Below are 22,404 nucleotides of genomic sequence, written 5' to 3' on the forward strand. Positions count from 1 at the left end.
AGAGAGCATATTAGCTTTTGTACAGTAAGACATCATGCAGTCGACCCCATTTTGGAAACAATAATGTATGCAAACATAGACAGTGCAAACCAATTTGAAAAAGAATTCCAGTCGTCACAGTGTACGTCAATTACCAAGCACAGAGAGGCCATCACTTACGAGTTACAAACTACAAGAAATACAACATTCAGCAAACAACACCTCCGACAGAGAAGGAGTAAAAGACTATATCTAATCGGGATGGGCATTCAATTACATTTTCTTAGTTGATCGTTGGGAGAATTAACAATCAACTATTGATTCATCAATCTTCTTTATCATAAAAATCATTTATTTAACTTTTTACAAATTAAAAATGCACTGAAAATACAAAAATATTTGTTTTTTGTCGATGAGATCTTTATTTCAAGAAGGACAACTTGTGGCAGTTACACTGGATGTTCAGTTAGGCTAAACTTGAAGATGTGCGCTGTGGTACTCTAAGCGGAAACTGCCGCTGCGAGCCGGCGTTTTTAAACGGAGACCCTTGTTTGTTACAAAATAACAAATAATAATAAAAAAAGAATCATGTCATGTTAAACAATAACTTAACCAAAAACATAATACTTAGATCTGGCAGGTTTTGTCAAATTTAGCTCAAAACTAGCCAAGGCACGAAGTCAAGAAAGAGGGTGAGAGAGATAAGTTGGCCCAACAATTAGGCTATTTAACAAATTGGGCTACTTAACAAAGCCTCATAAAAATAACTAGTAACTCACATACAACTTCTACATCAGTCTACTGATTTTTGTTGAGAAAGAAAGATAAGCATGTTGACATGATCTGGGGTCTGGCGACAGCAACCTGCTGACTGCAGAATGCACCGGCACCAACCTTAACCAGGGTCGATGCGCTTTCTTTAAGTGGTAGCTACATCATTTGAGTCGTGGCCGTGTTGTACTTATACACGGCATCGCAGTGTTTGCAGTGAACTAAATCGTTTTTTTAAATCAAAATGGTCCCACGCCACACTTTGGCGTGATCTCTTCATGATTACTTTTGAAATCAAAACCGAAACTCGCACGTAACTGAGCATGGCGTCAAAAATGGCCCCCGGGTGGTAAAATGTTTAATTGCTGCCACACTGTGAAATTCATTTCAGTGATTTAGACACACACTTCACAGCGCAACCTGCATTTGTTTAAACGATGACAAATTATTGTGATCCATGAAATTCTTAATGATCAATTATCGATGGTTGATTAATCATGCCCATCCCTAATGTATAATAATTTTTTACAATACCAAACAAATCTCGTATCTACAATGGGTGTACTTGACACCTTTGATGCCTTATTATATGACCATTCTTTTTTTCGACAAACTGTCCTCCTCTCTGAGAACCCCCTGATCACCACTCACGTGCCACTCACAAATCGAAAAGGCACGGCTACATTTGATTGGAGTAGGAGGTGGGCCCTCCCACCTGGCTGTACTCAGATGGCTGTCCAAGGTTTCCCTGGGTGTTGTAGCTCCCTGACTGGTCGAAGCTTCCCTGGTTGTAGCGCTGCTGGTGTAAGGTGTCAGACTGTTTCTCAGATGCCCCGCCTGCTAACCTTGTAGCGCCCTTGTGCCAACCGGTCTCTTTAAAGACAAACCAAATGTTCCCGGCCCATAAAACAAAGTTGAGAAACCCAAAAACCTAAAGGGGAAGTGAATGAGACAAAGCAATTTTAAAAAAATTAGAAATTCTAGTCAAATTTAAGCTTCTTTAAGAAAGCTGCTTCATTCAAAAGAACTCATTAGACCTTTTTAACTCCTCCTCCTCCTCCTCCTCCTCCTCCTCTTAATACTCCCTCAACTTCAGCTTCACCTGACAACTTAACAGCTTTCAGTTACACATACCAATTTAAAAATCGTTTTAACTGGATACATTTCTTTCTCTTCAACTCACAATTCAATCGCTTTCAGATTTTCCTAGTTGAACAACAACAAAACAACTTATTTTGCTGTCCCAATTTCCAAAGATCATACACAATTTACACCAACTGCTTTTTAGAACTGACACCTTATCTGAACTTATTCTGTTAATCCATACACTTCTGCCACTATTTCTCTCAGGATTTCCACATAAACTCAAACATCCTGCTCAATTTATCTCTTACACTTCAGCTGAATTTTCAAATCCTTTCAGTACTTCAACTGACACTTCAACTGACACTTCAACTTCACTCAGCGTTTTTATTTAAACACTTCCGGTTCTTTTAGTGCTTCCTTTTAACTGCTGTTTCAACTTCCTTCAGAGTTACTATTTTCACTGACACATCAGCTACAATTTCAACTGTTTTGGTATTTGAACTATTTAAAACGATCCAACTGCTAAATTTTAGCTGGGACACATCCTATGAACCTACCACTGAGGTGTTGAGTCCGGACCAGCGTGGTCCATGCACAGATCCACACTTGTTGGTCTGGACTTTGCAGGCGGAGATAAGGAGCTGCACCTCATCTGGATCAGTGGCCATTTTCACCTCAGACAGAGCCTTGGCCCAGGCAGAGGAACTGACCAACCACATGAAGGAGAACACCACTGTCACTACAAAGTCCTGATGGCATGTAAGAGGGAGATGACAGTTAATCAAAAACATTCAAAAAACATTTGGCAGATTCAGTGTAGGATGAAAACACAGCAATAGATATAATTGAGAATTTAAGGGGGAGATTTTATTCCCACTAGTCTTGCATTGCTAGACCTTCCTCCACAGTGCTGCAGAGGAGGGTCTGGCCAGTCCACACAGCATTCTGGGATGGGAGAAAAACTTGCACTGGTTTATCGGCATTTCTTTTAAGCAATTGCAATCGTCATGGGCAGCGCTTAGGACCGCACAGAGCAACGGTGCCACTGCAAAATAACCTTGGGGAGGAACTTGTTTTAGTGGAACATGTGTACATTCAAAAGTTTTTAGTTTTAATCAAGTAACAGAAAACTCAGATTGAACCGATAGTCCAGCTAGCTGTCTGGATTTACCCTGCAGAGATGTGAGAAGCAGGTAACCATAGTCCTCATAAATCGACCAGAGTTTAAAATTCCAACACTAAGAAAGCTTAAGTTAATGGATATCCGGTCAAAAAAGAAGGACTTATGGTGGAATTTCCACCAGCAACTGAGCAATCCAGGAAGTGGAACATTGTGGATATAGACTACTCAATAGCAACTGAAAATGTGCACGGTTGGAGACCATTGTACTCACAATGAGTGGTCCGCGGTTGTTTTCACGGTACTTGTTCTGAAAGAAGATGTAGACAATGGTGGCCATGAGGGAATACAGGAAGGCAAAGACCGCAATGGTGACGAAGAACTCTGCAGAGGATGAATAGTCTCCAACAAGGAAAACGCGTTCCCTCCTAATACCCTCACACACGGGCGCTTCAAAGGACACCTGGTGCAACCTGATACACACAGAAGAAGGTACAGGGGTCATGTCCTACTCACTACACAAAAAAGCAAGATATTTTACCCAAGGAGAACATAAATGATTATAGAGTGACTCATTTGCATACATCTTGCCTTGTTTATAACTTTCTCTGAAATCTTTTGACTCTTAGCATAATACCTTTAGCAGTTGTGGAAGCAATTATTGTTATTAATTACACAGACACTTAAAGATACCAGGCCACAGTGTTGCCAATCTGGAAATAACTCCATTGCTTTCAAACCCATTACTATGTTGGCTTAAACATCATTTCACATAAAAGAATAAGGTATTTTAAGTTAACATTTTCTCGGAGGTACCATTGGGATCTCATTTTATGCCAAATTGTATGGCAAACTGTATTTTAACCGTTTTAGTTTTAATAGGCTGTAAAACCTTTGCATGTTCTGTCCACAGTGCACTGATGTACAGTATTTGTGTTTAGAGAACCTCTGACTACACACTCAGGAATGGATCATCATGGTTTATACTCTTACCATCCAACTTTGAGACAATGAATGAACTCACCTGAAAGGATAAGCAAAGTCAATGCCAATGCTGAGGTTACTTAGGGCCTTCTCCATGCAGTCCACACTAACCCGCAGCTGCCCCGAGTAGCCGCCACATGTCGCAAATGCAAAAATGGCAAAAAGCTGCACAAAGAAAGGAAAAAATCTAAAGTTAGTTGCGCATAGATGACGCCAAGCAGAGATGAGGAGTTGGGACCTACATACTACTGGGAATAAGATTTTTCTTCTTCTTTTTGGCCATGAGTCCGGTGTTGTACAGTGTTGTGAAATCACACAGAACAAATTCCACGTACAACAATCAAATGAGAATTATTTTGTCTATACGCATGATTTGAAAAGGAATACACTACTTAAACATGTGGAAATAACTTAACTCAACAAATCCAGTGTTCTAATGTCAGGATAGACCTTTGGCATGATATGCTTTGCCTGCTTAGACACTGTTTTTATTTTGCACACTATTATGACTTCCCACAAGTGATCACCCTCTGTACTAGTGACTGAAATCATCTCTGGATCCAAGCAAAGATGGTGGACTTGTTGTAGAAGGTTGTGTTGAAGATAGCTGTTTGTCTCTATCAGACACTACTAAACTTGGATGTGTTATTACTGGGCTTATACAAACTGGTGACATCAGGCACCTCTGCTGTGCTGACTTTATTGGTATTGCTAACCAGGACAGGTTTTCCCTAACAAGTCAATCATCATTGGATTACAGTGTCTCCAACCATGGTTAATGTAGCCTACTGGGTTGTTTTTCAATTGTACGCAGCTAAGATGAATATACTTAAGCAGTATTTATTTACTCAATTGCCATTTGGGGTTGAAGAACAAGCTTAAACCACAGCATGGACACATTACCATTTTATAAAGTTGGCATGCCTATTGCCTATTTACACATCCAGCAGAGACAGTACAACAATAACGTTCATTTGAGTTGTGTTGGCCATCTGACAAAAGTAAGTCCAATATTTACCTTACTTTTACCTCTGTTTTATTTTCCTCCAACTCCAGAGGGAAATATCTGCATCTAGCTGCTAAATGTTTCACTAAGTTCATCTGTGAAGTCACTAACTCTGCCCTGCAGAAAAGTGGCGTCTAAAAACAAGATAAAAACACTAAATCTGAGGGAAAAGGTACTCAAAACAGGTGCAATTATCTGTCTATCCAGCAAGATAATTTAATTTACAAGCTTGCATGATTTAAGATTATAATATAGTGTATGTTTCTTATTTTAAACACTTAAAATGAGAAATTCTTTAACACTTTGCAGTGTATCTGTCTAACCGTGGACATGTAGGGTTTATTAGAGCTTGCCTGCTGAAAACAATGCAGATGTAAAGTTGTGGGCCGAAAAACAAAGCAAGACACTAAAATGCTTCAGCTATGGGGAATTTCAGAGTTGGGTAGTACTTATCTGTGGGTTTGCACTATGAGAAATATCTCTCACTTTACACAAAATTATGTGACCCAATGTTTGAATGAGAAAAATTGTTTTGTTCAGCTTTGATAACGTGTCAGTTGAGTTTTACACCTCAAAACTGAGCCACAGGAAACATTAAAACTGAAAGTGTAATGAAATTCTTGTAACAAGCCCAAGCAGCGAATAGGGAGTATCAGCAGTCCCACCATTTTGCTTACGAACATCTAAAAAATGTCTCTAACGTGAACCCAATTTAACATAAGCTGATAGCATTTTGGCTACCTCAGCACATGGACACAATAGCTCTAGTGAGTGTGTGGGCTGAGCTTAATCAGGATAGACGGAGTCTCGGAGTCTGGAGAAAGGGACAGGCCCTGTTTGTGTCTGGCACCTGATGAGGACTTCAACGCCACCGGAAAGAAATGTGGTTCATATTCTCTCTTGAGCATTTGTCTTGTTTCATATTGGCCCCACAATACAATAAATGATTCCCCTTGGACTACTGCATAAACACAGACACAAAGGAGAATCTAAACTTTGAACACAGCAGCAAAAACATAATAATCTAAGACTAAAGTATATTACTAGATAAAATATCAATTGTATAAAATAAAATGTAATTTGACAGGAATAACTGTATTAACAATGTGTTAGAGAAGGTTGTAGGTGATTACAAGTAAACAAAGACAGAACTTCACAGCTTAGCTTGCATTAAAGGCTGTTAAACTTAAAAACCTTTTCAATCACAACTTGATTTACTTCCATTATAACAACAGTCTGATGACACAAACATCAGGCAAAATGATCACATATTGAAATACTACCCACTGTGTTTTCTTTGAAAAGCCATTTTCCACAGTAAAAAAAATTCAAAGTTAAACTTACCGGAGCAAATATAACCATACACATTGAAGACGAGAGGATCTAATCCAGTACTGAATCCTATTTGAGTACTGCTGAAACAGAAACTGGACAAGGCTGCCTGAGGAAATCATGGCATATGTGTGTGTGTGTGTGTGTGTGTGTGAGACTAATGTCTCTTCACTCCTCTATTAACTTCTGCCCTCTACCGCTTCTGAGATTAGGTAAGAAATAAAAAGGTTCAACAATTCCTTTTAATATGTAGTGAAAGACTAATTAAGCGTCCGTTTGCTCAAGTTGAACCTGCTAACACACACAGTGGGACAATTAAAGCTTTCATTTTAAAACTAATGATGTTATGGCCCCATGTCTTTTATTAGATTACTCATTAGATGTAATTTCTGAAGGTGATACTGGACTACACATTGCTATTTACTCAATCCCTTTGTTAGTCTTCCTCTCCTGTTGATTATATACTAATGCAATGTCAGTCTGCCTGTCAAAACAACATAAATGATTAATTAACCTCTTAGCTCTACAGCTGACAGAAAACATTGTTGAGATACCTTATTGCAAAACAGGAAGCGGTGAGTAGATTCATTAGGGACACATTACACAAACAGCAGCAGATCAACCTAGTGCTAAAGCCAATTAGACATGTTGTGGAGCCTGTACATGGATAGCAAATGGGTGGAAAATAATAAATATTGCTGCTTTTATGAGTATGAAGCCAACAATGTTGATCCTTTTTATAAAAAAAAAAGTCAGACTGCAGAGCAGTGTGTAAAACCAGCTTTAGTAACCCTCTGTGATACTGAGGTTGTGCTATGTATTCAAAGAGAGACTGTGGAACGTAATGGAAACCACTTTGTAACACATCAACTATTTTTGTTATTGTTCCTTCTGTATTCTAATCCACACCGGTTGTGTCCACACACACACTCCTCATTTCTTAATTTTCAATATCACAAAAACCCACACTGACCCAAATTAGCATTCTCTCGCTTCCTACACATTCAGTCTAGTACCACTGCCGTGCATAAATGAAGTTGTTGCCTCTGCTGCCCACTCCAACAATACAATGGCCCACAGAGAGATAATTGTTTGACTTTGCCTGCCTCATTTGACAAAGAAGAGAGATAATTAGCTTTTCTTTCACCACTCTGAAAGTAATAAGTAGTTTTAATGACATGAAGTAAAGCAGTTATGTGAGAACAATTGGAAAAATTGAAACAAAAAGCAGTGAAACAATGCTTTGTGAACAGTGGCTAGAGGGCTAAAAATGAATACCAGTACCGCTAGAAAATGTGTATGACTAAATATTATAATAAGTTTAATGAAAATGTAATGCATTAAGTGGCTTAATTTCATTCCAGCCAACCAGGTGTGATTGATGTACATTATTTATTTAAACGGATGTATGCAACTGTTATAAGATCATGGGTACAACTCAAGTGAATTTAGAGACTAACATAATTTGATACATTTTGACCAAAGTCAGGATCAGCGAAACATACAGGCTTCTAAAACACACAATCACAGACACATACTGTACATCCAACCTTCTAACACACACCATACCCTCTGCCCTTAATATGAGCTCTCTCTCAGCCCGATTTTCCATTTAAAGCTCCGACAGCCTCTAGACTTCTCACAACAAGGATCACCATCAGATCTGATGCCTGGTTAGTGCGAGCCTCCCCTCTCCCTTATTATTGGCGGCTGAATGTTCAGTTGGCCAGCAGCTGGGGAGGAGACATCTCTCTAGTTTAAATGCCCCTCAGCCTCTGGAGGGCGCTATTTAATAAGCATCAGCATTATTAGATCATTCAGCTGCATTAGCCAGTATTCTAACACACATTTTGCTATATCTGTGAGCATGTTATTGAAGTATATAGAGATTAAGTTTGCATGTTTGTCTCAGGCATGTGCTTGCATTTACAACATATAAATATGCACTAAGCAGGACCGCATTTAGAAAATATGTTACATCAATGTGAGGATGCAGTATTTCCAGTCAAATGTGAGCCTGCTGTGTAAAGCTGTTATGTTAAACTAAACCAAATCAGACAAATGTCAACATACCCACACCATAAGGGGCTCTAACAGTGACATTCTCTAAGTCATATTATTGGTAGTCTGGCTCAACAGATGTATATTGCTGGGATGACTCCTGACATCTGGGATGTCCCTCCCCTTCCGATAACGCTGCTATTTATTTGGCAAGAGCACCACTGCTGCTTCGGGGGCTTTACGCTGCCAAGGAAGGTTTTGATTGTTTTAAAGAAATCATTCCCCTATTCCAGAATAGATAAGCTGTTTAGCCAGATCACACTCCTACTGGAAATATGGTTTGGCAATGTAAGACTTAATTATTGGTAAACATACGGTACAACTCTACTGCTATGCAGATGACATCCAGTTGCATGTCTTGAGAGGTGCTGCCTGCAGTGTTTTCTAAGGTACTACCACCTCTATCACATTACAGGATTAATTTAATAACCTGGCACTTAAATAAAAAAACAGCTCTTAACTGTATGTTATTTTATTCTATCTTGATTATAATGCACCTTTTATCAATGTTACAAAAATGCTATACAAATCATTTTATCATTCCATTTTTCTTGAAAATGTGTTTGCTGGCATCATCCTTATGCAGTTTCTAACTAACTGAGTTATCATCTCAGTTGGTATAACCACCACATTGCCGTGGAAACATGGCACCCACTTAAATAACACGTAATAGGTTTTAATCCCATGCTACTAAAAGTTTTATATCAGCCATACAAAAATGACAGTCTCACTTCCTCTGACATCAGGTTTTAATTAACCTCAATGGAAAACACATGTGCTTCTGTTTCTGATAGCAAGGATATAATGTATCACAGAGAAACAACGGCGTTATTAAATCTTCTTCTGTAGCATGCTTATGGTGGGATGGCTTATCAGAAGATATAGGATGTGGTAAGAAATACTTTTAACATTGCATTTGGTACGTGCTTCAAACAAGAGTATATTTCATTCAAACAACTTTCATTGGACAAATTTGATTTCTGTGATCCATTTATCGTATGTACTGTCACTTCTGTCTGCTCATTTACTACTACTTTACTACTTTACTACTAAACAAACAGATGTTCCATTCATTGCCCATACTGAAGGCAAATTGAAACCCTTTTGTCTGAAATCAGTGAAATCAAATAAAGAAAGACATAGAAAATACTGTCCCTACTGATTTTGATTTGATTTAAACATGTTAGCCATCTCATTAATCCATTGTGCACTGTCCACCATGTATGGTTTGTGCCACCTTGTGGCTAAATGCATGCAATGAGCATAGGAAAGCCATTCATCAAATCTCCTTGTACAGTTTTCACTGAGTGCTTGTTATTTTGTATTATGCAACCTTAAAGGGGGATTAAAATCAAAGATTGCTACATGATAAACAGAAGAACAAAAATTTCCATTGGTTTCATGCAGCTTCTGACCTTAGGCGGATGCTGAATGGTGCTTTGCCTTGCTGTCAGGTTGCACAGCTGGAAGTGTTTTTAAGTGATTAACTCTCTTTAGCTTTGGTTGGTTTTTAGGCAAGATTAGGCCACAAACAAACACACAGAAATGTGCACATACGTCTTCTGACACGCTTAATAGATTCAAATATGCAGCTAAAATAACTAATGAATACTATAGGCCTGATGCAGACTGTGGCATCTGCTTATTTAAGCAAACAAATGGTAGAAGAAAAGTGACCAGAAGAGCGAGAGAATAAATACTCCCTCCTAATTATCACAAACACCCACAGATAAACATCTCTCTCTCTCTCTCTCTCTCTCTCTCTCTCTCTCTCTCTCTCTCTCTGTCTCTCTCTACTCTGTTGCTCCCTCCCTGCAGCTGCCTCCTCTCCCTGTGATTTTCGGCTTGGGTTTAGCCCCTCTCATTTATGGCTGGGGCCTTTGAACAGGAGAGCGTAGCATTGTGGAAGTAGGGTGGGTGCTAAGCCCTGCGCCCCCATGTATTTATCTGCCTTTCCCAGCTGGGCTCCTCAGGGAACGAGAGAGAGAGAGAGAGAAAGAGAGAGAAAGAGAGAGAGAGAGAGAAACCATGCTACAGGAATGAAAACTGTCTGTAGTGGGCTTAAACACCAGCAAGCAGACCTACTGGAAAATACAAAAAGCCCTCCATTGTGAAAAACTGGAAAACAAATAGGGTGGTGCAGTAAAAAGATGAACCAGGCAGAGAAGCAACAGGAAAGGTGAAGTAGGGCAGAAAAAAATAGAGTATTTAAGTAATTGGGTTTTGGTATAGTGAAGAAAATGTGTCTTTCAATCAAATATAATGAGAGGGATGACAAGAGTGAAGCTGCATGAACAAGAGTATGGTATTATAGTGGTAGAGGAAAAAATGTAAGTAGCACTGACTGGGGAAGGTATGACATTAAATGACACAAAGATGCTACACACACAAAAACACACATTGTCCACCTGCTCTATTCAAGTTGATAGGAATCAGTGTGGGGTCAAGTGGCTGCCTCAGGAGGAGAAAACCGACTCAAATGTTCAGCCGCTATCCCTGCTTGACGGAGAGGGGAAAATATCTAGGACACTCTTTACAAAGACAGAAAGAAAGAGAAAGATGGAACAGAGAGTGAAACAGAGATTGAGAGAGAGAGGCATATCACTTTCAAATTGCTTATCCAATACTTTGATTTAAGATCAAACGACTCTTATCAACTACACAAACCAACCGTACCAAGTGAGTGATTTTAATAGGAAGGAGAGGCAAGCACATGCAGCAGGGCAAATTATTTTGTTGTGGGGACATTTGGGAAGCACCTATTAACTTAGACCTTCTTCTCCTAATTGGAGCTGTTATAACTTGAGATCATGATTACATTGTACTCAACAAAGCTCCCAAAGCTTTGTGAAAAAATACAAAATGGAAATGAGCCCCCTGGATTACTTTTTGTAGCTGACTGCGTAAAGGGAAACTTGCTGGCTAACCAAACTAGCTGCCTATTCTTCTGTGCACATGCCTGTCTATTTACACGCGTCAGGTTGTGGGTCACTATCTGCCATTTACAGACTGTTGCTTCGTGCCCTTACCTTTCCAGCCACCTGACCCTGGAACCTGAAACCCGTCCCTGCCTGATGCACGGATTGATGGTTCTTTGCCTAACCCCTATTTGGATGAGTTTGCTTGTGCTAACCCTAACCCAATTCTGACTCCCTCCTTTTGATTCAAGTAAACGTCAACTTTGATCTTTACCTGTCTGTGAGTTGTGCTTCATGGTTAAGCTTGCTGCAATTTCTGAGCCCTTACAGCATGTCACGTTCTCAAAGTTATTTCCAAAACCTGCTGAAGAACATTCTTAATCAAACACAAAAGCAAGTGAGAGAATCACAAGCTTGCATATTCATGCATGTGTATGCATAAAGCATTTTCCTTTGCTGATCTCACCATGTTTGTTTGTGCATGGCTGCATGTGATCCTCAGTGTGTAACCTCTCTGTGCATGTGTGCATTTCTGAGTGTTTAAGGACCGCGTTGTGAGCATCCAATGTGTATGAGAACGTAGAGTCAAAATATCTCGCTCTCACCACTCAGGCAGAAGCATAAGCCATCACACACACACACACACAAACACACACACACACACACACACACACACACACACACACACACACACACACACACACACACACTTGTTCTGCTGCAGTGTGTAAACATGAGCATATTTATGCATATTCAAGTTGACTACAAAACAAATGCAGATCAGAATGGAAGCACAGTGGGGTGAGCCGACAGATGCAATTAAATTGAGCGTTATTGTTTTTTATTCAATTAAAATTGTAGAGAAAACTTGGTCAGCTCACCTGGTGGAGCAGGCGCCCATATATAGATGTTTACTTCTCCTGCGGCCCTTTGCTGCATGTAATTCCCCCTCTCTCTCCCTTTTCAAGTCTAAGCTGTCCTACAGAAATAAAGGTCTAAAATGCCAAAGAAATAATCTTAAAAAAGACTTTTAAGTTGGTTAGAATAAATGCATAAGAGTAGCAGAAAACCCTTTCAATTTACTATTTCATCGTTACTTTCAAACCTGAGAAGAGGGGGTTTTCTTGCTCATCAAACAGATGTGTTTATGCTCCAATGATATTAATCCTGGCTGCTATATTAGTGTGAAAAGACTACAGAAGTAACACAAAAAAGCGGCAACCAAAAGCCTTCATGTGAAAGCTGTCTGTTCTTTGCTTCAGTAGCAGCACCACAGAACAAAATCATCAGCTCATTTAGCGGCAGCTAATCCTTTCCTGCAAAGGGAGCGCTTTGTGCCCCGCATAGCCCAGATCCATCTTTCCCACTATCTCTCTGCTCCCTCCCTCTGTAAGCTTGACTGACCACATGCAGGCAAAAAAAAATCTCCATTTATTTTTGTAACAGTATCCCCTCTTGGTGCTCCTCTTCTCCCTTTAGGGTTTTCCATAGCTACTTCAGGTGACCTAGCTGTGTCACTGCTTTTATTAAGCTTGGGGCTCCCTACAGAAATGTAACACAACCCCACTGTGTGTGTGTGTGTGTGTCTGTAGTTGTACATGGTGCTGGGTTCATATGTGCATGGAGGAATTTCCACACAAGATCCTCCAAATTAATGTTAGTCTCTCTTCCTAAAGGGAATGTTAGAAGTTAAGGCTTGGTTAAGATCGGTATAGGCTGGATCAATGGAAGTACATTTCCAGCATAATTGCCCACACACTAGATGTCCCTCATCTTCTGCTCCTGCTCAAATTCTGTTCGCTAGGGGACAACAAACTTTGAGCTAGCAAGTTACATGCTGAAAATGGCAAGTTTTTATATAAAGTTGGAACGTGCAACAGGGCGGGCCAGCTTGGTTCTTTTAGGGATGATTGCAAAGATTTACTAAGAATATGTTTACAGCATCTATTATCTAACTGGGATGTTTTGGGACAGATTTTTTGTTGGGAATTGCTATGGATTAAGTGCACACGGCGATACAATGGTAAGAGAAAATTACGTTAATCTAACTAATTTAAATAGCTCACATTACTATTACATCATGTGTGTTAACAGTTAACTTCATTTAATTTTGCATGGGACGTTTTCTTTTGTTGCATTTTTGTTTCCACCAAAAGAAGTGGCTTCCTTAGACCATTTTGCAGGGTTACAGTCGCTACATCCGGAGCTGCATCCGCCGCCCTATCTAATGTATGTGTGGTGTAGTCAGACCTTACTACACAGTGCTGTGGAGACAGGTCTGGCAATGAGAGACTAGGATTGGGGTCCAAATTAATGAGTGTAGAATGTGAATATCTGACACGCAGTGGTTCTTTTGCTTTAATCTCAGTTACTTATAATAATGATGCATTGTAATATGAATACAGTGTGTCTTTTTGACATTTCTATTTTTTTGTTAATGCTCTCCTACGTGTACATACTGTTTTGATACCTGTGGTCTTTCATGTACTATTTGCATGTGGGATGTCTTGTTAGAATACCAACATTGACATATCCAACAACAGGAGAAGACAGGCTCACCTTTCCCTGCCTGAGTCACAGATGGCGGACCATCATCTCAGGGTTGAAACAGACCCAGAGGTGTAGCTCTGACTTTATGGTGAATAAATGCCACGTCACGTCCAGGAGCTCAGCAGCTACATACAGCCCTCAACCCCAGCTTATTTTAAGACCACATCATAGAATGTAACTCTGGTTCTGAACGATCAGGGGTCACTAAAATCATTCACTAAATAATTGTTTTCTATCTAACCAAATCAGAACCAAAGTCCTGCCCAGGTCAGTATTTAAGATCAGTGTCTTTATTGTTTGGTTACTGAGAGGCCAACAGAAATAACATCTGGATTAGTTGATTGCCATTACATTTTCAGTCCTGCTGGAAGCTTTCTGCAGATGCACCAACAGTCACTGTTTTATTTCACATTTCTCTGTAATTCATGATCAGTTAGTAGATTTACTAGATGATTAATTAAACCTGCATTCATTGATTTCATGTGGAGTCATGTTTCTGGACCCCTGATGAATGTAAGTCCAACATTTACGCTACTTTTAACTCTATTTTGGACAACACCAACTCCTTTTTAGCTGCTAGTTTCTCTGTCTGTTATTTGTTCCTGGACAGTTTTTTTTGCCTGCTGCAGGAATAGGGGCTAATTAGACAAGGAGACTGAACCAAAACAGTAAAGTTGCTGGTTTTATAACCAAAACATCAAGCTGAAATACACTAAAGTGCTTGTAGAAGCTGAGCGGAGAGGCGGAGTGTGGGTTGGTCTCAAAGAGCGATTCTTTTCAAACTTGAAAATGTTATCAATTGTTAATATAAAAATGCAGCTTTTAAGTCCCCTCGTTTCACAATCAAGTACATTATTGTTTTCATTAAATTACACCTATGTGTGTTCAAAGTTCCTCTGCTGTAGGATGATGTTTAGTGAGCCCCTGGTTGTGAGGCACAGGGCCCAGGACTGCATGCAGTGTAAAACACCCTCCTGTTCTCTGTGAGTGTTTCCTAGCTTTGAGCTTCCCAAAAACACACAGTGACATGCATACTTTCTACTATTGCTGGTTGGAATATATTTGAGATGTAGGAGTTATTTAATTAGTTTTTCAAACAGACAAAAACTTCCACAGGAGTTTGGTGATGAAAAAGATTTCTCAAGATCTTTGTCCAAATGTTGCACATTGCAACACCCAACTTTGAGAAGAGAGACCATCAGACAAGAACTTTGAATGAAATGAGACGTTAAAAATTAATTGACAGATGTCAGGGTTGTCAGATACCACCAGCTGCAGAGCAATTTGTGATAGTTATTATTTAATTGCAATTGCCCTGCCTGGCCCAAATAGACAACATGACAATGAGAGGCTTGTTTAAATGGATACTACACGCTTAACGCCATCTCTTGAAGCTTTTAAAAGAGGTGTCGTTTCCCCCAGCTTTCATATCGCCCTGTCAAAGGGAACTGAGTGATTTCAGTGTTGAAAAACAGATCTTTGACCTGGCAAGTCTCTTGTGATATCTCTCGCCAGCTGTCGCCTGCCCCATCTGCATCTCTCTGTTTTTACTTGTTTTCCTTTGCTGTGTGTGTGCTTATGCTCCTGCACAAACATCTTTCATGAACATTTTTCAGCAATCGGTCAAAACCTGCACCTTACCAAGGTGAAATAACACAAAATGTGACAGACGAAAAGACAGAGAGAGAAAGAGAGAGTAAGAAAAAGAGCTGTGATTGCTATGCAATTTGAAATGCTTATTTTGCCAATCCTGCTGCATTCAAAATCTGTTTAATCTGTGGTGTATTTTACTCATGTGAGGCTTTGCTGTATTTGCATAACACTCAAGTTCCCAATTTAAACAAATAGTGTTCATTCGGCCTAGTGGTTAGAGATCAGAAGATATAATTTCCTTACAATACAAAAAAGATGTCTCCAATAATCAGAGTAAGAATTTGATTTCATGCTAAGACTAACCTAATAATAGGGATCACATACTTACTTTTACATTGGCCAACATACTGTACAGTACATGCATTACAGCTTTGACTCCGAGAACATTTGCCAATGATATGTACAGTTCTACCAGTATCCTTCATTTTCAGGTTACATTCATTAAAAATTGCAGGAACACACACACACACACACACACACACACACACACACACACACACACATTTTCTAGCTAAAGAAAGATAGCCATTAATGATTTGATCTATAAGAAGTGAAGAACTGGGAAATCTACTGTTAACTTTGTAAAACACTGCATATGTTCCGTGTGAGAAAGGAAAACCTGTCTATACTTGACAAACAGACATTGTGTTTAGTAAGTAAATACTATATTCCCCCCCAATGACAAGTTATCTGTTGTGACACACACACACACACACACACATACACTTTGCTCAGACCACCTTAAGGCAAACAAAAATTGTGTACAGTAAGATACTGATGATGACGTCGTAGGACAGTGGGTCAGTCCTGGGTTTTGAATAAGAGGAGGACCCTTACTCATAAATTAGGCTCAAGATGGACTCATTTCTTGCGACTCATCAGCCTGAGTTTTGCTGTAGTAAGGAAACCACTTTTTTGATACAGTACTTGGTAAATCTCCTAATGTGAGATGGTACAACAGCCATGATGATGCACCAGTGCATAAAAAAAACGCATGTATATCATTTGCATCATGTGCTCTATTTCTCCTTCCATCTTTCTCTCTCTTTCTCTCTTTCTATCACATTCTCTCTTTCTCTCACACACACACACACACACACACACACACACACACACACACACACACACACACACACACACACACACACACACACACACACACACACACACACACAAACACAGAGTAAAGCGTTTGGGCATATCTCAAAGGACACTTCTGCATGACTTGGTCCATGGTAGAGAAGAGGGGACCTTACAGCTGTTTGGAGTGGAATATGCCACACACACACACACACACACACACACACACACACACACACACACACACACTATCCTCTAGAATCTCCTGCAGACATGGCTGATAATTTATTTGCCTTATTCTTTGTAGACCCAGAACTGACTGAACATACAGAAAACAACTAATTCACTGCAGTCATCTTGACTAAAGTTAATATAACCTTTAAAAAACCATTGTCAATATGGCCAATTAGCCATACAGTTGAGGGTTCAATATCATTAGCAAATTAATTGTCAATGGCTGCCTTAACTAGTACCTGCTTTAATGCCCTATGACATGTAACCAAACCAAACCAAACTGACAAACATGTATTCCACTGGTGTCATTATGTGGGGCATTATGATAATGACTCATGATTGTTAAAAGCACAGGAAATACAGTGGCTGACGTTGTTTTTCACAAGTCATTCACATGTCAGTCTAACTTTAGCTGAATGTATTTAAGGTTAAAAAGAAGCTGCTGTTTTAATGGAGGGCTGAAAACCCTAATCTACGATTTTTAGGAATTACACACATATTGCATGATTCTGCACCTCACAATTCCTTGTCAAATCCGACATTTAGTGCCAATGCATGAAGCGCTGTAGCCTTCATGTAACAAGGTGTAACATACAGTATTTGACTATGATGTGGGAGACTAGAGTTTGTGTCCTGTCATAGACCGGCAATCAAAACTTCCTTTTTTATTATTCTTAACCACAATCCTTCCCTTACTTTAAAGTTTTGTTTAGCTGCCTTATCGACATACGATAATATTTTAGCTGCCATAATCACGGTCTTCCACGAATGGTAACAGTAAGGCCTAGTTGTTATGCATAGATATTGTAGAGAGAAAAAAAAATCATTGACACATATTCTGGGGTTTTGCATAATTGTCCAATATCAACATTCTTCTAGCATTGAATTAACATACTCAAATCCTAGTCTTAATTCCATTTTACTCAGAAAAAGTATTTCTACATCGTTACCTGTGAGAGTCTCCTGAGGCTGGAGCAGAACTGAGCTGGAGTCAGAGAGTGATCATGGGCCAAATGAGGGCAGTTACATCATTTACACTCCAGATGGAGGCTGAAAAGTGAGATCCTTCTGTGACCAACTGAGGCTTCTCTCTGGTATGAGAGAGCAACAGCCTAACAACACAACTACACCACTGATGCTGCTGCTGCAGAATACATCCAAATACCTGGGTCATCATTTGAATTGTTTGCATTTTAATAAACCCAGTAGAGAAGTTTGAATTATAAGAAGGCACAGCAAGAAAAAGGTCACTTGTATAATGGTGTCATGGAGCTGTACACAGGTCTGTGTGTGTGTGTGTGTGTGTGTGTGTGTGTGTGTGTGTGTGTATGTTTGTGTGTGTGTGTGTGTCTGTGTAGGTCTGTTTTTTTATGGACACTGTCCTGCTTGAGGATTCCCTGCTGATTTGATGGCATTTACAACAGTGGGAAAGACAAGCTTGTGTACTCTCTCTCTCTCTCTCTCTCTCTCTCTCTCTCTCCCTCTCTCTCCCACACACACAAACATATACGCACGCACGCACACACACCCATACACATGTATTTATCATGTATGTGCACAAGCTGATGGCTACAGTAATTTCTCTAAATTCACATCAAACGAAATCACTTATCTAACATTGCCTTTAGGTTTCTCTTCACTGTACACTGAACATTACACTACAAACGGCACTCAGAGAGACAGAAAGAGGTGGGAAAGCTTCGATTCAGTCTGAGCTAGGACACCCCGTTCTCCTTGTTGATTCTTGTTATATCATTTCACTTGGAGTAAAATGGGGCATTTTTTTATGGACTGGCGCAAAACGCGCATGGTTGGCACAAACATCCAAAATACGCATAATTGAAAACCTACATAGCGGTTTCTCCTGGAGTGTATTTCTCGCGGAGCTACATCCTTATATAAACTTGAGCCATTTAGTTACGGTAAAACGGATCATAGCCTAGATAATTGCGGGTATTAGGCCCCTCGCCGTGTGGAAGTAACACAAACAGCACTAAATGCAGGCACCAAAAGTCAGCAGATGTGATAAAGTTTAAGTTTAACCAGAGAGATGCAGGAATTTACCTAGTTAAAACCAGATGTTTAGTCATGTGTAAGAAAAACATTAAGGACACTTATCACATTGTATAGACCTACATTATAATTCACGGATGTATTTACGCCGCACACTTACGTTATTGCATGGGAAAAACATCAAAGTTCCAACTCACCCATTCCAAAACACGGATAAATCCCAGAGGTAATTTGAGGACTTGAAACGTCCCAGATGCTAGCTGCATGAGGACACAGAGGGTAAAAGCATTCTCAGTTCCATCACCAATTAACGACACATCGGCCAATTTAGCAGATAATCACACGTAAGTCTGAGTCCAAGGATTTTGCTATTCGCTGTTTTTTACTCACCTGATCAGAGGTGTCCATTTCAGCAGCAGGCTATGCCTACTTTCTTTCTTACTTGTTTGATTGGATGTAAACAATCTCAAACCGCAAGCCAAGACCGGTTGATGCGTCTGTCGCGCCTGTCTCTCGGCTCTGATTACGACTCCAACCGGAAGAACCCGAGGATCTCTCTTCGTGTGTGTGTGTGTGAGTGTGTGTCTTTGTGTGTTTGTGCGCAACGATTGGTCTGCGCAAAGAGGATTGACGCCTTCAATTTTTGTCATAGGGAACTACCAATCTGGGTCAATAATTATCTCATTGATCACATGAAAGAAATAAGACATGATGCACTGCAATACTGTATAATAAAGTATGCGATCTCCAGGTTAAATCATTTACATTTTGAAGCAAAAATAAACTCACATTTATTCAGAAAATAAATATTTGTTGCATTACTTTTTTGCTATAATGTCTTATAGGCTGCTGTTAGCTGCAGCTAATATCAAAATATACATAAGTAAATAGCCAGTATTATCTTCATAAACGTGATTTAATCAAACCTGAATGAACAAATGAACATAAATAATGTGACTGCACACACACACACACACACACACACACAGGCAGAGAGAGAGAGAAAGAGAGAGAGAGAGAGAGAGAGAAAGAGAGAGAGCGAGAGGGAATGAGGGAGGGAGTGAATCTCACTGCTCTCAAGATGATAGAGAGCGATGAGGACTTCCCTGAGCTTACTACACTGTTGACAACTCCTGTAAAGCCAAATGCAAAATGCTCTGACAGCGTGGCTATACACACACACACACACACACACACACACACACACACACCACACACACACACACACACACACAAACTGTGACATCACACAAGTAGTTTTGTAGAGGGAAGACTAGAAAATGTTCTTGTCTTGCTTGTTTTTGTAGACAAGTTGATGTGAATTGCTACATCCATTCAGTGACTGAAAGCAACGGTTCAGTTTAACAATCAGTAATGAGCTTTCTTATAGTATTGATCTTTTGCCTTTTATGTCACAAAAGTTTACATAAAAATTCTCAAAAGATTTCATGTTTTTTGTGCATGGATGGTAACTGTTAACCTTTGTGAACAGTAGGCTTATGTCTAACCAAATATTTAAGCAGTGGAACTTGGTTTATTTATACATTTCTGTGTTATTCCCTTTAAGAACTGTGGATATAACCTCGAAGGATTCAAAATTCAGACTAGTCGACACACATCTCTCCCTATGAGAATAGCTACTTATTAAAAACTAAAACAAAGTCAGCATATTGCAGGAAAAACACTCATGCAATCCTTATTTTAATGTTTTAGTCATTTAGTTTCCATGTGATTGGGTTCATTGAAAGACATTAGCAGCGTATTTGCCGCCCCCTGCAGGCTCAGGGCCTGTCCTGTCCAATCAATTTGCTTTTTTGCATGTTATGTAACAGGGTGTTCTGCATGTGTGGCTGTGGGGAGGAAATTCAAATTAACAATCCGATTTGCTCTTTCCAGGCAGTCAGAGGAGCAGTTTGTCTGCAGGCAGGGGTAAGGACACATATTTTTTTTTTCTTCTGTTTCATAATTCTTTGCATGATGCTTATCAATGAGAATGCAGACTGTTGATTGGTCGATCCAGTGTATTTTATATAAGAGACCGTGTTTGCAGCAAATGTTGAGGATACTATTGCAATTTAATTCTTTTTTTCCCACAGCAACTAAGGCAGAAAAGGATGCCGTTGCCATCTACAACTTTGCTCGCTGGCTTGTGAAGGGCCAGGCCATTCTTGAGGCGGGGGCTCAATACAAAGTCCTTCTCTTCCCAATTCATCCCCACCCAAAGGATAACTTCATCGTTTACCACCCCTTCCTGCTGTCTCACCACAGGGAAGCCTCTGCTATCAGCTGGTGATAGATGTACCCAGTCAGTCATTTTATTTTTGTTACTTACGCAGAGAGTAACTTGATGTGTTGAAAGATCAATGCAAAAAATATTTTTTGTTTGGCCTCTGTTCAGTGTTCTGTCTTGATAAAAGCTTCTCTGTGCAGCTGATGCTTCTCTTTTTTTGGAATTTGATTTCCCAATTTTAGAAAAAAATATGGTAGATTTCTGCCCTGTCGGTAGCTGATGCGTAGAAACATATGTCCAAAAATGTAAGTTTTTATAAAAACACTCAAGCTCCTTATCAGACAAGATGCTCCCACTTACCAAGAAGCCATAGATGGAATCTCTTTATCACCTTGACCCTACCAGACACAAGACGAAATAGTCTTGGTCATCAAGTTGGAATGTAACCAAAATGATACAAAAAACTAAAACTAAAACTAAACCTAAACTAAAGATGACAGTCATGCATTTTTTGCCATACACATCTGAATGTGTTTTTATTTAGCTTTATTTTTTCATTGTCACATAGCTGGTTTACAACAGGTTCATAATATGACTGAACTTTGGCAAAAGAAAAAAAAATTCAACTAATATATATACATATATATATAAATATATAGAACTTTACAGTACAACATAGGTATCACTGGCTGACATACAATTTACCACAATTGTATATGTTATCATGATGCACATTAATGAGAATCAGAAAGATGTTTTAAAACATATTTAAAGTGATGAAAGGCATCTGTTTTACCTTTTATAATTCATTTTTTTATGCTGCACAATACACTTCTGGTGTTTCATATTAATGTTCACCAAAGGTTATGAACACAAAGGAAATGGTAGCTATGAACCTAAAATGTCTGGGCCACAATTTCAGAGAAGTAGTGTTCATGATCCACCAGTATTCTGTAGCATGGAGAGTCACAGATAGTACTCCGCTCTCTTGTCTATTTGTATGTGATTTTGAATGTTTCTTTTTAATCTACAGAGTCTCTACAGGGCTGGTTATTGAGCCTCATAATGTGTTCTATAGTACTGAGGGGAAAGCTGTTAGAAGTTGGAATCAATAAGATTTAGAAATGTTCATTGATCAGAAAGTTCCTGATTTAAAGGACTAGTTTGACATATTGCTCAGTATCATTTCTGGGCGGTAATCACTGGAACTAGAGCCAGGAAATCAATAGCTTAGCTTAGCATAAAGAATGGAAGCAAGTGTAAATACACGGCTGGCATGGTTTGGTCTAAAGTTTAGTAATACACCTTTCAGAGCCTTGGTTTAATGTACACACACACACACACACAAAATATATATATATATATATATATATATATATATATATAT

The 22,404-nt window shown here is 39.4% G+C and overlaps 2 protein-coding genes and 1 long non-coding RNA gene across 4 annotated transcripts in view; 1 reads left to right on the forward strand and 2 right to left on the reverse strand.

Moving 5' to 3' along the window:
• Positions 1 to 11,618, forward strand: LOC117942956. Its single transcript, XR_004656257.1, has 3 exons — positions 1 to 82; positions 11,183 to 11,186; positions 11,606 to 11,618. It is a non-coding gene; the product is annotated as an uncharacterized LOC117942956 (long non-coding RNA).
• Positions 987 to 19,195, reverse strand: LOC117942953 (synaptoporin). Of its 2 annotated transcripts, XM_034868778.1 has the most exons (6): positions 19,178 to 19,195; positions 18,985 to 19,047; positions 3,981 to 4,105; positions 3,231 to 3,429; positions 2,394 to 2,585; positions 987 to 1,681 (listed from the first exon to the last, which is right to left on the reverse strand). In XM_034868778.1, the coding sequence occupies exons 1-6, from the start codon at positions 19,193 to 19,195 to the stop codon at positions 1,430 to 1,432; spliced, it is 849 nt and encodes a 282-aa protein (XP_034724669.1). In that variant the 3' UTR covers positions 987 to 1,429. The 2 variants fall into 2 exon arrangements, with proteins under 2 accessions (XP_034724669.1, XP_034724670.1); XM_034868779.1 differs by lacking the exons at positions 18,985 to 19,047; positions 19,178 to 19,195 and adding an exon at positions 6,291 to 6,383 and having other exon boundaries at positions 1,430 to 1,681.
• Positions 18,524 to 22,404, reverse strand: part of LOC117942952 (zinc finger protein 436-like) — a 10,814-nt gene continuing 6,933 nt past the window's right edge. The window contains exon 3 of the transcript XR_004656255.1: positions 18,524 to 18,534. The gene's annotated coding sequence lies outside the window, so the exon portion shown is untranslated. The remainder of the gene's footprint in view (positions 18,535 to 22,404) is intronic.

The sequence above is a fragment of the Etheostoma cragini genome, chromosome 4 (assembly GCF_013103735.1).
Source record: "Etheostoma cragini isolate CJK2018 chromosome 4, CSU_Ecrag_1.0, whole genome shotgun sequence".
NCBI classification, from domain to species: domain Eukaryota; kingdom Metazoa; phylum Chordata; class Actinopteri; order Perciformes; family Percidae; genus Etheostoma; species Etheostoma cragini.